Source organism: Dipodomys merriami, unplaced genomic scaffold, assembly GCF_024711535.1.
Source record: "Dipodomys merriami isolate MVZ:Mamm:240054 unplaced genomic scaffold, mDipMer1.0.p SCAF_25, whole genome shotgun sequence".
NCBI lineage: Eukaryota > Metazoa > Chordata > Mammalia > Rodentia > Heteromyidae > Dipodomys > Dipodomys merriami.
The window spans coordinates 18,501,171-18,513,044 of NW_027203937.1; the positions used below are offsets into that span (position 1 = coordinate 18,501,171).

Genomic DNA, 11,874 nt, shown 5'->3' on the forward strand with positions numbered 1-11,874 from the left:
AGGTCTCCGCTGGTGCGCTCCCTAATTTACATACAATTTGCATGTGGCCTCACTCGGGGTCGCGCGCTGCGGCATCTGAGCAGTCCCCACTCCCCTCCCTTCTTTTACCCTCCTCATCTTCCCTTTGGAGGGCTCAAATCAGACTCCTAGCTCTGGCTTTGGATTCCAGGATGCAGCTCTCTCTACCCCCTACCCCAGACCCCATCTCTCTCTCTGGTCCTCTCCGACTCAGGTGACCCCATGTTTGTAAACATTAGTTTTCCCTCCCACTGCTTCTGATCTTTTCTATAAATAACCTGGCTCTGAGTTTTGGATGTCCACTTAGGGGTAACAGGAGAAGGGGCCGGCTGAGCTCGGAGAAGAGCTTTCCCACAGCCTGAGGCTGGAGGAGGGGATGGCATACCTCCCCATTCAGGGGTCCTGAATGGCAGGGCTTAACAGATGCCACCTGCTGTGGCCAGGGTGGACATGAAGTGAGAAATGTCCAGAGGATTCCATCCGGGTTCCTGCAATTAATTCACCACTATCCCTGTTCCTTCACCCCTCAGATGACTAATCAAATCATCCCTGAAGACCAAGGAAGACAAACTGTGCTCAGGTGTGAGGAGAGGTAGAGAGGAAGGTGGAAAGAGTAGCACCCCTCTCCATACACACAACCTAGGGCTTGGTACGAAAATAGCTTCAAGGGTAAATTCTTTTGCTCCATTCCACTGAGACTAGGCCACCCCAGGGCCTTTCCTACATTAGATAATCAGGAATTGCCTGCCTTGCTTACCTATCCTACCTGCCTCTCTTCATGGAGTGACCTGAGCAGAGGCAGGGACAGGAGATCCTGCGAAGGGGCCTACTTAACTTGCTGAAACAGCCCCTAGGCCACTTACTGGGATTAATGCTTTGTCTTCTTTCTGCTCTCTGACTTCCCAGGACCTGAGAGCCCCTACAAGGCCCCAAGAAATGAAGGCAAATATAGTCATAGAACAGGGGTCCTAAATTGGGCAGAAAGCTCTCCCAGATCACATAGCAAATCAAGACTGGAGCCAGGCTGGGCCATAGATGCCAGTCTCCTTAGTGTGAACCTCTATTACTTCAGGTGAGTCTCAATGTTCAAAGAACCAACAAAATTTAAGGAGATGCTTTGAGGCCCTAGGTACAGAAGCTGCTTCTGTTCTGACCAAACGCAGTGAGGGGACAGTTGTCTCACTAAGACTGGGACTCTTCACATCTCAGCAGGCCTCTCCTTTGAATTCAGGGAAGAGCATCAGCCCAAGTCAGATTGGGCAGAGGCTAGTGTGCCTGAGCCCTGTGAAGACATCCAGAAATAGATGGGAGAGTGTCATATTTCTGAGCAGCTGTGTGGGGGAGGTACATCAGTGGGGGAACTAGCAGTATAAAGGGGAACCTGTCTTCCTTTCCCTGGTTATAATCATAGAAGACCAACACCAGCTTCCCCACCCTGGAGAAGGCATAGGTAAGGGGTGTCATGTCCTCATGGACTCTGGGAAGGAACAGAATATTCTGACAAGGAATTCAGGGGATTGATGGGATTTTAGGAGTTGTAAGGAAAAGTTTCAGGACTGCTGAAGCTTTGAGATACCTAGGGAGGTCTGTGGACATAAGAAAGTTTGTGATTCAGGAGATGTATGGGCTAACATTCCCAGAATGTTCAGTGAGGTTCTGGGACAAGGGAAACTGACCAGAGAATTGCCCTGAACAGGACAAGAAGAAGGACAGGTGAAGGGCAGCATCCTTGGTTGTGACAGGACTCCACTTCCTGGCTTCCCTTACCATCCCTGTCCCTCTGGTCCTCACTTCATCTCCATCTAACACTAGTCACCAAGGTCAGCTGTCTACCTGCTCTGCAACGGTCTGCCTTACTGTGCCCAGAAGCCTCTCAGACTCGAGGTATATGGCACAAAAGCAATAGAAATAGAGCCACTGAGTGTGTGGGAGACACAGGCAAGGGCTCAGCTGGAGGACAGAAGGGAGTCAGCACTATAGCCAGGTTTCTGCTCCCCGAGGACAGGGAAAGGTAGGCTTTTCCACTTGCTGGTGTGGGCTAACCAGAGGCCACCAACTTGCCTGAATGCCTTCAGGTGCTCAGTAGCTTGAAGGTGCAGTAGCTTGAAGCTCCTGCAGCTGCTGAGAGAGCTCAGGGAAGAAGCTCAACTCCCAAGGCCAACCAACATGTCTGCATGCAGGGCTGAGAGAAGTTAGGCAGCAGAGGGGAAGATGGAAATACCAAGTCTTTTCTTCCTGTTTCAGTCACCCACCAGACACATGCGGCCCCACAAGTTACAGGGTTTATGTAGGTTCCCCCTGACTAACAAGGCTCTGAGCCGGCATTCTGGGGACTCACTTGTGCATGGCCATGAGCTGGACCTTGGGGACACAAACTGGGTCATACCTGCTGCCTGTTTTCAAAGGACTCGGGCCTGGAGGAGAGGCACATCATCAGGACAGAGACAGAGCACAGCACCCTGGGAGCTCAGAGAAGTCAGAAGGCTTCCTGAAGGAGGTAACCCCTGAACCACTGAGCTCTGATGAATGTGTTTCCAGGTTCTGGGTAGACAACTAGATGGGTAACAGAAGAACGAGGCAGGCTGGAACGTTGTTCCATGTTGCAGAAGCTAAACAGGAGGAGAGGAGCGAGCATGGAGGGGAAGCATGAGGCTAAAGAGGTCATAGGGGACCGCAAAGGCTAGAACAAGGAGTCTGAGCTCTGTCTTAAAGGTACAGAGAGATGATTTGTTTTGCCAATCCTGGGGCTTGAATTCAAGGCCTGGGCACTGTCCCTGAGCTTCTTTGCTCAAGGCTAGCACTCTACTACTTGAGCCACAGCACCACTTCTGGCCTTTTCTGTTTATGTTGTACTGAGGAATCAAACCCAGGGCTTCATGCATGCTAGACAAGCACTCTATCACTAAGCCAACTTCCCAACCCCAGAAGGATGTTTTGTTTTTCTGGTTTTTCTCTACATGTAATCTCAACTCTTCATTCATAATCTTCATCTCTATGTGTTACTTTGTATTTTGAGTGTATTTATATTTCCATTCAGTTTTGACACAGAGGAATTTTTTTTTTTGGTGGGGGGGCGTTGGTAGTGGTCATGAGGCTTGAACTCTGGGCCTGGGTGCTGTTCCTGAGCTCTTCAGCTCAAGGCAAGTGCTCTACCACTTGAGCCACAGCACCACTTTTGGTTTTCTAGTGGTTAATTGGAGGTAAGAGTCTCACGGACTCTGGGCTGGCTTTGAATCGCTATCCTAAGATCTCAACCTCCTGAGTAGCTAGAATTACAGGCGTGAGCCACCCGTGCCTGGCTAACACGGAGGATTTTTAAGCAGGTTAACTACTATGATCACAGCTGTACTGTTTTTGGGAGACTAGCTCCATGTAAGTTGATAAGCAGGGTTAGAGGAGGCAAGGAGATCCAGGAAGAGGTAGAGATCAACCTGAGTGAGGTAAGAGGTGAGGAGCTGGGCAAAAGGAAGGAGAAGCAGAAAGGTCCAGATGGGACTTAGCATTGCTTGTTAAATCTAGAGATGTTTTATGAATAACTGAGTGTCTAGATACCCAAGTGAGCATCTTGGGTAGCTGGATACATAGTCTTCCAGTGGCAAAAACCATCCTGAGCTAGATTAAGCCTAAAGAGGAATTTATCACAAGGATAACAGAGTATCCCATAGAACCTACAGGCCAGAGGTGAAGCGCTTCTTGAAGCACATGGAATCTGGTTATATCTGGCTTCAGTTCACCCTTCCAGCTGATCTTTGATTTTTGGCTTTTTCTTCTCTCCATGGAGATCTCATTTCTGTCCTGATTTCAACAGATCATCGACATCAATTTCTCTTCCTATTGGTCATTCTCTTACCTTTCTGACCTGGAGAGTTAACATTTTCCAAATTGAACCCACCATATCCTCTCCAAATTGGATCATTTATGCAATGCTTTTTTATTTTCTTTACTTTTTTTTTTTTTTTTTTTTTTTTTGGTGCTGGTCCTGGGGCTTGAAATCAGGACCTGGACACTTTTTCTGAGAGCTTCTTTTGCTCAAGGCTAGCACTCTACCCCCTGAGCCACAGCTCCACTTCTGGCTTTTTCCAAGTAGTTTACTGGAGATAATATAGTCCCACAGACCTTCCTGCCTGGGCTGGCTTCAAACTTTGACCCTTAGATCTCGGCCTCCTGTGTATCTAGGATTATAAGTGTGAACCACTAGTCCCCATCTCAAGGGTTGGTTATTATTATTACTTGCATTTTTTGTAGTAAAATAAACAGAAAAAAGAATAAGGCAATAACAGCAACACTGGCTTAGAAACTGTTCTAATCCTGACACCAAGTTGTTATACCTCTTCTTTTTTTTTTGTCCGTCGTGGATCTTGAACTCTGGGCCTGGGCGCTGTCCCTCAGCTCTTCAGCTCAAGGCTAGTGCTCTGCCACTTGAGCCACAGCCCAACTTCTGGTTTTCTGGTGGCTTATTGGAGATAACAGTCTCACAGTTTAATAAAATTTTAATTTATTAAATCAGCCAGGTACTGCTGGCTTATGTCTGGACTCCTGGCTACTCAGGAGACTGAGATCTGAAGATGGCAGTTCAAAGCCAGTCTGGGCTTATCTCCATTAATCACCAAAAAGCTAGAAGTGAAGATGTGGCTCAAGTAGCACAGTGCCAGCCTTGAGCAAAAAAAGCCAAAGGGAGAGTTTGAGGCCATGAGTTCTGAAGCCCCAGAACTGGCACATGAATGGCCCAAGACCCTAAGGAAAAGAGACTAGGACACAGAGCAAGGGGAGGGGGTGGGGGAGGGTGATGATGAAGATAAGGTGACAGAAAGTAAAGACAGACAAAAGTTTGACATTTGACGCTAGTTGCTAGCTGGAGACAGAAATTTTGCAAGGCTAACTGCACACATCATGCCTGTGTTGTCTACTAGGTTGCTCACTTGCTCAGTGGCCACCAATCAAGTTAACCACAATTGTCTAGCTTCTGTTCTGCAAAAATGGGTTACTTGCATGTTGTGGTTTTTGCCAATATAACCTGAGTTGGTTTTCAGCTGGGATGCTGCTCTTTGTCCCCCAAAAGACAGAGAGTGTTTCCCACATGGAAAAATAAAATATCCTCACTTGATTATGTGTCTGAATCTCATTCTGGTATTCGGGAATGTTTTTCTGGAAAAAAACAGCACACACCAAAAAATGTGTTAAACTGTTGAGATTAGCATCGCCATTTTCCAGTTGAGGCAAAGGAGACAGCAGCTTACCCAGGTTTACCTTCAGCATGCAGATTCCTGCCATGATGTCTCTGCTTCTTGCGTCTGTGGGCCTCATGGATGCACTTCAGGTATGGCCATCCTCTACTGCCCCTACCCCAGCAGGGATCTGAGCTGTCCTTCTTAAGCCTGGAAGGAGGAACAGAGGGAAAGTCTGATACTTCCTTTCAGGAAGGAGGAGGAGGTTTGCCCCATCAGGTGACATCCCAGGCACTGGTCTTGGGAAGCTTGCAGCCAGCCAGTACTTCCCAGTCCCTTTCCTTTCCCCACCTTCTCCTCCTGTTTGGGGCCCTCCCTGCCTTTCTCAGTAGTACAAGCTCCACCTGGGTGAAGAGAGCGCTAGATGATAGGCTTCTCCATATCCCCCTGGGGCTGTTTCTCAGTTGTTTTTGCTCTTTCCTCCTCAGGTCCAGGGTCACCCCATTGTACAACGAAGCGTCTTCTCCCTAGAGACACCTCTGGACATGGCTCTGACCTCCTTTGATGACCAGTATGCTGGCTGTGCAGCAGCCATGACAGCTGCCCTCCCAGATCTCAACCACACAGAGTTCCAGACCAACAAAGTGTATGCAGAAGGCTGGGCACTGGCGAGCAGCAAATGGCAGGAGCGCCGGGGGTGGGGAGCTTTGTGGGGCTTGAGGCCCACTCGCTTGCCCCCGTCCCCCCCTGGCTTCCGGGATGAGCATGGGGTGGCCCTTCTGGCCTACACAGCCAACAGTCCCCTGCACAAGGAGTTCAACAAAGCTGTGCGCGAGGCAGGCCACTCCCGGGCCCACTACCTCCAGCACTTCTCCTTCAAGACACTGCATTTTCTGCTCACAGAGGCCTTGCAACTGCTGGCCAGGGCCGGGCATCAGCCCCAGTGCCACCAGGTGTACCGAGGGATGCATGGCTTGCGCTTCCGGCCAGTAGGGCAGGGAGCCATTGTGAGACTGGGGGGCTTTGCTTCTGCATCCCAGCAGAAAGTTGCGGCCCAGAATTTTGGACAGGACACCTTCTTTGGCATCTGGACCTGCCTGGGGGTTCCCATCAGGGGCTACTCTTTCTTCCCTGGAGAGGAGGAGGTGCTGATCCCCCCCTTTGAGACCTTCCAGGTGGTTAACGCCAGCCGACCGACCTGGGGCCCTGCTCGCATTTATCTCCGGGCTGTGGACAAGTTTAGTACATACAACTGTGAGTACATCAAAGGTGAGGCTGGTATGCGGGGCTGTACTGTGGAGAAGGTGAGCTTTGGCAAATACAAGCCTTCATTTTCCAGCCAGAGGATTCATACATAAGTATTAGATGCAGACCACCAGCCAGGAGCTGGTTAGTGGCTCATGCCTGTAATCCTAGCTGCTTGGGAGGATGAGGATTGAGATTCAAAGTCAACCCAAAGCAGGAAAATCCATGAGACTCTTATTCTAGTTAGCCACCAGAAAACTGGAGTTGTGGCTCAAAGTGGTATAGTGCTAGCCTTGAGCAAAAGAGCCAAGGACAGTGCCAGGCCCTGAGTTCAAGCCCATGACAGACAGACAGACAGACAGACAGACAGACAGACAGACAGACACACACACACACACACACACACACACACACACACACACACACACACACACACAAAGTAGACCGCCAGAGAGATGCACTAGTCATATATTTTTGTTTTGGTCACCAGTTTTCTGGTGATTTATTGGAGATAAAAATTTCACAGGTGAGCTGGGCGCCGGTGGCTCACGCCTGTAATCCTAGATACTCAGGAGGCTGAGATCTGAGGATCTTGGTTCAAAGCCAGCCTGGGCAGGAAAGTCCGTGAAAGTCTTATCTCCAATAAACACTCAGAAAACCAGAAGTGGTGTGCTGTAGCTCAAGTGATAGAGTGCTAGCCTTGAGCTGAAGAGCTGAGGGACAGTGCTCAGGCCGAGTTCAAGCCTCACAACCAACAACAACAATAAAAAAGAATCTCACGGGTGGGTGCCCAGTGACTCCTTCCTGTAGTCCTAACTACTCAGGAGGCTGAGATCTGAGGATCACGGTTCAAAGATAGCCTGGGCAGGAAAGTCTGTGAGACTCTTATCTCCAATTATCCACTAGAAAACCTGAAGTGGCACTGTGGCTCAAGTGGTAGAGCATTATCCTTGAGCCGAAGAGCTGAGGGACAGTGCTCAGGCCTAGAGTTCAAGACCCACAACCGAACAACAACAACAAAAAATCTCACTCACTGACTTTTGTGCCTGGGCTGGCTTTGAACTGCAATCCTCAGACCTCAGGCTCCTGAGTAGCTAAGATTACAGGCATGAGCCACCATGAGCTAAGTCATATGACTTCTAAAGTGGAAAGGTGCTTTGTCCCTCTTGCCGAGAGGCTAAGAAGCTGGCAAGGGCTCGTCTTCCTCTACCAAGGGATTGTGGAGCTACTGGAGCTGGTCAGGCTCTTCTCTTGGTGGGAAGCTAGAAGGGAATTTATTCCTAGCCACAGTATTGACACTCAGGCTGCTGTTTCCAGAAATGAGTTAGAGCTCCAAAATGAGTTTCTGGGAGGAGGATACTTATGAGACAGTGGGAATTATTTCTTGTCCTGCATGCTGGGAAGGGGGTGGGAGCGAGGCAGGTGTTATGCCCCTAATCAGTCCAGGCTAGAGTCTGACAGGTGTCAGCTTCTCCATGAACCAGGCTGGCCAGAGAAGGAGCCGTGAGGAAGGGCCCATTCTGTCTGTGAAGGGTCCAGGCTGCTGTTTCCAGCTGAGTGAGACCTAATTTTCATGGTAAAAGGCAGAGAATTGGTCCAAACTGAGACCATGGGTAAAATGAGAGGTGATCCATGTGGCTTCACATCCCATCTTAAATTGATATCACGATTGGGCAAGAGCTGATCATAAGGAAGATGGACCAATAACATAAACCAGCCCCTTTCTGCCAGGAACAAGGCATGGGACAGGAGAGGTGTGTAGGCAGAGAAGAAGTTACAGACCAGGGAATAGGAATAGCCTGGAAGGGACCTTGGCCTGGATGGCTGCTTCCCCTCTGGCCCCACTGCTCACAGTCAAGTCAAATGTAGCCTAGGGAATCTGACACTCAAGGAGAATCAGGGAGAGCACTGAGTTTCCCTGCCCTGCGAGCTTCTGAACTGTGATACTTTCCTGTTTCTTTCCTACAGACAAGAAGTGCAGGTCTGGGCGTTGCCAGCTGGATAGCTCAGGTAAGGACTGCAGGCATTGTGGGCCACAGTGCAGGGATGCACAAGCCCTTGCCTAAATTATAAGGAAAACTACATCTTTATCAGAAAAGTAGACCCTCTTAATTAGACTGCTGCAGGAGCCTCCATCTTCTCCTGGGTATCTGGGGCAGTAAATCCACTTGTTCTCCAGCAACGCCCCTTCACGCCCCCCCTCCACTCCCATCACAGTAGACAGCCATTGCCAGATCCAGAGTCCCAGGCTGCTCCCTGCTGACCTCTCACTGTCTGCTATTGTCCTCAGGTGCTCTAGTCCAGGCTCTACCCTAACTTTCTCCATGACTAATCCATTCTTCCTCTAGGTCCCAGTTTCACTATTTGGAATATGCAAACAGAACCAGATAACTCCAGTTCCCTTTCAGCTGTGACTCCTCTCTCTTTGCACATCTGCTGTGCCAGGCCTTTTCTAGGCAGGAATGGCTATTTCCAGTGAAGAAACAGCAGCTTTCCCATTCTAAGCAGTAGGGTTCCCTTCTCTTCTTCCCTCCCTTCCTCTCCTACTCAGGACTCTGTGAACAGTGGGAAAGAAGCATCCCCAGCCTTTTTTTTTCTTCATCCTTCTTTCAAAATAATACTCAAGACTTCCAGAGACATCATGCCATGAAATCTTCACCATACTCCATGAGTGTAGATAATAGTACCACTTGTTCTAGAGAGGACAGGATCCAAAGAGAATCAACAGCCCCTGGCCCACAGCTAGTAAGGTGTGAAATCCAGACAGCTGGGCTCTGCAGTCACATTCTGAACCACTCTACTAGGACAGCTCCCACCCTCCTCAGACATCATTTCAACGTTACGAACAATAGTCTATTGCAAAGAGGCAGAAGGCAAATATTACCCTCTTATAGTGAAGTGAAACCAGAGACAGGAATGGCTTGCCCACGGTGACAAAGTCAGTTAGTGGCAGATCAGAAGTCAGGTCTCCAGGCTCCAATCCAAGCCTTATATTTTTAATGTGGTATGTGGGAGTGAAACCCAGTGATGAGTGCAAGCTGGCCACGTGCTGTACCTCAGAGCTACACCTTCAGCCATCTTTTACTTTGAGACAGGGGCTTGCTAAGGTGCTCTGCTTAGTCTTTAATTTATGAACATCCTGTCTCAGGCTCCTGAGTGGTTAGGATTACCATGCCATCTTTTTACAAATTTTTGTTTTCTGAGAGTTTTTTTTTTCCAGGTAGCCGAAGCTATCTGGAAATTGCAAGTCTGCCTGAGCCTTCTTTGTGCTGGGATCATAGACTTGCATCAGCATGCCTGGCTTAGGCCTCTTTGAATTTGGGTTATGTATAATTTCAGGTTTAGGATTTCCCCTTCACATTCCACCCAGTACATTGTCTTCCAGGAAGTGGGAAGAAGAGCCAAATTCAGCATCACTAAATCCCCTTCCTATCTGCCCCATATCCCACCCCATCCTACATCTCTTTTGGTTGGTCTACAGAGGCAGGGCGCTGTATCTGATAACCTTTCAAGAACTGGGGCTCTACTTGGTCTCAACTCTGTCTACTTTCCTTCCTGAGTTCTTGCTCTTTCTCCTAACTCTTGTCCTATTTTGTGTATAAGTCCCTTTTCAGCTTGTATCTTCATGTCTTCACTATGCTCCTAAATCTCTCTTTTCTGGGCTGGGAATGTGGCTTAGTGGTAGAGTGCTTGCCTAGCATGCATGAAGCCTTGGGCTCAATTCCTCAGTACCACATAAGCAGAAAAAGTCAGAAGTAGTGCTGTGGCTCAAGTGGTAGAGCGCTCACCTTGAGCACAGAGAGGTTCAAGGACAGAGCCCAGGCCCTGAGTTCAAGCCCCACGGCTGGCAAAAAGAAATTTAAAAAAAATCTCTTTTGCTGAGCACCAGTGGCTCACTCCTGTAATCCTTGCTACTCAGGAGGATGAGGTCTGAGGATCACGGTTCAAAGCCAGCCAGGGCAGGAAAGTCCATGAGACTTTTATCTCCAATAAATCACTAGAAAACCAGAAATGGCGCTGTGGTTCAAGTTGTAGAACGCTCACCTTGAGCTGAAGAGCTGAGGGACAGCGCTCAGGCCCAGAGTTCAGGGCCCGTGACTGACAAAAAAACCAAATCTCTTTCTTCTCCTGTCTCTGTTTTTCCTGCAGCGATGGGCCAGGGCCCCCTCTCTACCATCTGGTCCTTCCTGCTGCTGTTCTTGTTCCTTATGCTGGACCTTCCAGAAGGTCAAGGCCTCCTCTGACCCACAGACACTGAACTTCCCACCTTCACCTCTGCCTACTGGAAGACGTCAGCCAGCTGTGTGCTTAAGTGGAGCCAAGATCTCTGGTAGACCCATCTTGGACCTTCTCTGGCAGCTGCCAGACCTGCCAGTAGAGAAACAGGAGGGAATGTGGGGACTAGACCTTATGCTGGTTCCTAAGACTGAGACTTTGGCTAGAGGTTGGAAGGTTCCCAGGATAGAGAGTGACTCATGTGGAGACAGACAACTGCAACACGAGGGGTTGGGGAGAGCACTGTATGGAGAGCACTACCACGGGACTTGCTGATGCCATTCAAATGCCTCATCTATCCATCTGGAAAGCTCTCATTTATTCCTCCAGGAAGGCTTTTCTGACCCCTGTAATCTGGTTGGGTTAGGGGCCTAGACTCTCTGCTCCCATGGGTCACTCAGGGAGTTCCTATGTCAGATTGTAAGCTTCCTCAGGGCAGAGATGAGGGAACTGTATGAAAGGAAGAAAACAATATGAATGGCTGGTCACTGCATTGCCCTATCTTGGACAGTGTTGAACTCTCCAGTTATCATTGTGCGTGGATGCCATAGACTGTGTCATCTATAAGAAAGGACAGCTGGAGAAATGGTAGAGAGAGCTTTAGGGCCTCTCCCAAGGCCAGTTGCTAACGCCTGGTCATTTTCTTAGCAAAGATATCATTTCTAGGGCTGGGGGGTAGGGCATACCTCAAGTGGTATCAAGTCTAAGGCCTTGTGTTCAAACCCTAGTCCTGTGAAAAAAAAGAAAAGATTATTTCTGTTCTGATCCATGAGTTCCTGCTTCTGGAGACAGACCTGGATCCACAAACTTCCACCATCATGGATCTTGAGAAGAAGACAAGACATTGAAGCACACATTTAGTTTATTATAAGCTGAGGCTTTGAGATGAAATGTCCTCATGGCCTCTTGATCTAGAAATCAGACCATGAATTTCCCTTCCTAAGTATCTTGGCAGAAAGAACGATGGGAGAGTCTCTAATAGCTACAGCCTAGGGAGACAGGAAATACAGCAGCTCTGTCTCTCATAATAATCAGCACTCTCTCTACTAAGAGCTCTAAGTCCACTCATGAACAATGATTCTCGTCCCTCCAAGTCTACACTTAGAGCTTTTTTTTTTGTTGGTAGTGGGGCTTGAACTCTGGGCCTGGGCACTGTCCCTTAGCTCTTCAG

General features: G+C 48.9%; 1 protein-coding gene across 1 annotated transcript; it reads left to right on the top strand.

Annotated features, from left to right (window-relative positions):
• The first annotated feature begins 5,269 nt into the window (after positions 1-5,269).
• Art1 (ADP-ribosyltransferase 1) lies at positions 5,270-10,711 on the top strand. Its single transcript, XM_070034679.1, has 4 exons — positions 5,270-5,335; positions 5,672-6,452; positions 8,397-8,438; positions 10,578-10,711. Exons 1-4 carry the CDS (start codon positions 5,273-5,275, stop codon positions 10,670-10,672), a joined length of 981 nt encoding a protein of 326 aa, XP_069890780.1. The 5' UTR covers positions 5,270-5,272; the 3' UTR covers positions 10,673-10,711.
• The last annotated feature ends 1,163 nt before the right edge of the window (positions 10,712-11,874 follow it).